Below are 2,186 nucleotides of genomic sequence, written 5' to 3'. Positions count from 1 at the left end.
ACAACAACTACAGCCACGACTACCCCAACCACAACTACACCTACAACCACCCCAACCACACCCACAACCACCACTACATCCCTGACTATGACAACTACACCCACACCCACCCCAGTAACAACTGCACCCACGACTACCACAACAACTACAACCACCCCAACCACAACTGCAACCACAACCACCCCGACTACAATTGCAACCACCACTACTCTGACCACGACTGCACCCACAACAACATCTACACCCACAACCACCCCAACAACAAGTACAACCACAACTACTACAACAACCACATCTCCTCCACCCACTCCAGTGATCTTCTCCTGTCTGAACGTGACAACCTCAGAGCAGCAGCAAGCTTACTTTGTTCCTCAAGACAGCACAAAAGTTCAGCAGTGCAAAACTCATCTGAAGGTTTACATTGTTATTCTGGTGGTAGAGATTATCTGCACATTGGCTCTGGCTAAGTTCACCATTTCACTTTATCACCTACTCCAGCGCAGTGAGAGGTTGTACCACAAAGTGAAACTCACCCGCTTCTCCTACAAGAGGGAAGTCATCCTACGGCCTCTGCGAGAGGCAGAGACCCGAGGACTTTGAATTTTCTGAGGTGCTGCTAGAGATCAGAGTTTAATCATCCGAAAGATCACCAGGATGGCAAATAGGCCAGAAGCAATCATACAACTTATCACAACATCCTTAAAGCTGTAATAATTCATCTTAAATGATTTGGGAGCAGTGGAGCGATAAGATGAAGAAAGAATAAGAAGTAAGAATGATGCATACACATGCATTAGGTTTTGTATCCCTTGCTCAAATGTAATGTTTCTGGATGTTTTCTCTGTTTTTGCTTAAAAATATATGCAAAAGATATTAGTTTTTTGTTTTTGTATGTCAAATATAATAAAATGTACATAATTAAAAAAGACGTTTCTTTTTTTCTTTTTTTTTCGCCTGTCCCATTTGGTTCTTTAGCCATCAGAATTGTTGTCTGAAGACGTTTCTGAAACTAGTCATTACTGAGATTTCCTTTAACACATTCTTACAGCAAGGGGGTGGCAGAGATCCATAAGACCTCACTCACATTCACCAAAAACAAAAAACAAGAGGTGCTAAGAATAGGACCAGTTCTGCAAATTAGAGACACTGGAACAGGTGAGAGAAGTGCTCACTAACACAGATTTGGACAGATTTGTGAACAATATTTGAGAGTCATGGGTCTTTGTGCATGTAGAAAATGTTTCAGATCTTTAAAAAATGGGAGCAAAAATATTGCGTTTATATTTTTGTTCAGTGTAATTCACTGCCACACAAAAGCAAATTCTCCCAACATGTTGAAATTGGGCTTGGTCTTCCCACACTCTGCCACCATTGCTACAAGCGATGAAGCGCCTTGAGGCGACTTTTGTTGTGATTTGGCGCTATATAAATAAAATTGAATTGAATTGAATTGTAACCTCACTACTCAACAAAGTGATCCATGTGATCCCTGTACTGACTCCTTCCCACCTCTGACAAATCCCACAGCTGCAGAATTGTCCAAGAATAATTTTTTTACAGACCACACCGCTGTGAGTGAAATCAGGAGTGTACAGGGTGAAGAGAAAAGGCGAGAGTACGGTCACCTGTGGTGCTCCTGTGCTGTGACTGACACACACACACACACACACACACACACACACACACACACACACACACACACACACACACACTGTAGTATATAAACGCTACATATTTTCAGTATACAAAAGCGCGGTGTCTTATCAGGGCCCCCTGGTGGATCACAAACGTACTGCAGGTGGGCTGCAGTAATAACAGGAATTCAGTTTGTACATTTCTGTAATTTCAATCACATTAATATAAATGTATTAATTGATATAATAAGTGAATAATTCGAGGTGGTTAGTTTTGGATATTACAACTGACCTAAATTTATTAAAGTTTGTGTTGGGTAGCATTAGCAATTTATAGCCAACAGCCTAAGAGCTTTATGTTCTTTGCATGGTTCACAAGGAAATGCATCATTTTCTGTTGTATTTGATTACAGTGAAGGTTTAATGATGGGTGGGTCCAATTTTATTTCCTGTTTTTTTTTTTTTTTTCTCCGTGTATCGTGCCCACCCCCAAGATCCTATATGTATGTGTAATGAGAGTGTGAGTAATGTGAATGTCTAAGTTGTGGGATA

At 40.9% G+C, this 2,186-nt stretch overlaps 1 protein-coding gene across 1 annotated transcript; it reads left to right on the top strand.

Annotated features, from left to right (window-relative positions):
* Positions 1–27: 27 nt before the first annotated feature.
* Positions 28–861, top strand: LOC102206522 (integumentary mucin C.1-like). Its single transcript, XM_005746750.2, has one exon. The coding sequence runs from the start codon at positions 88–90 to the stop codon at positions 598–600; it is 513 nt and encodes a 170-aa protein (XP_005746807.1). The 5' UTR covers positions 28–87; the 3' UTR covers positions 601–861.
* The last annotated feature ends 1,325 nt before the right edge of the window (positions 862–2,186 follow it).

Source organism: Pundamilia nyererei, unplaced genomic scaffold (assembly GCF_000239375.1).
Source record: "Pundamilia nyererei isolate P.nyererei 1_Seehausen unplaced genomic scaffold, PunNye1.0 scaffold00183, whole genome shotgun sequence".
Taxonomy (NCBI): domain Eukaryota; kingdom Metazoa; phylum Chordata; class Actinopteri; order Cichliformes; family Cichlidae; genus Pundamilia; species Pundamilia nyererei.
Note: the sequence above shows the minus strand (reverse complement) of the source record. Positions and strands in the feature narration are given on the sequence as shown.

What these genes read in the sequence shown, in the direction of transcription:
- LOC102206522 (XM_005746750.2), top strand. Translation starts at nt 88, where the DNA reads ATGACAACTACACCCACACCCACCCCAGTAACAACTGCACCCACGACT.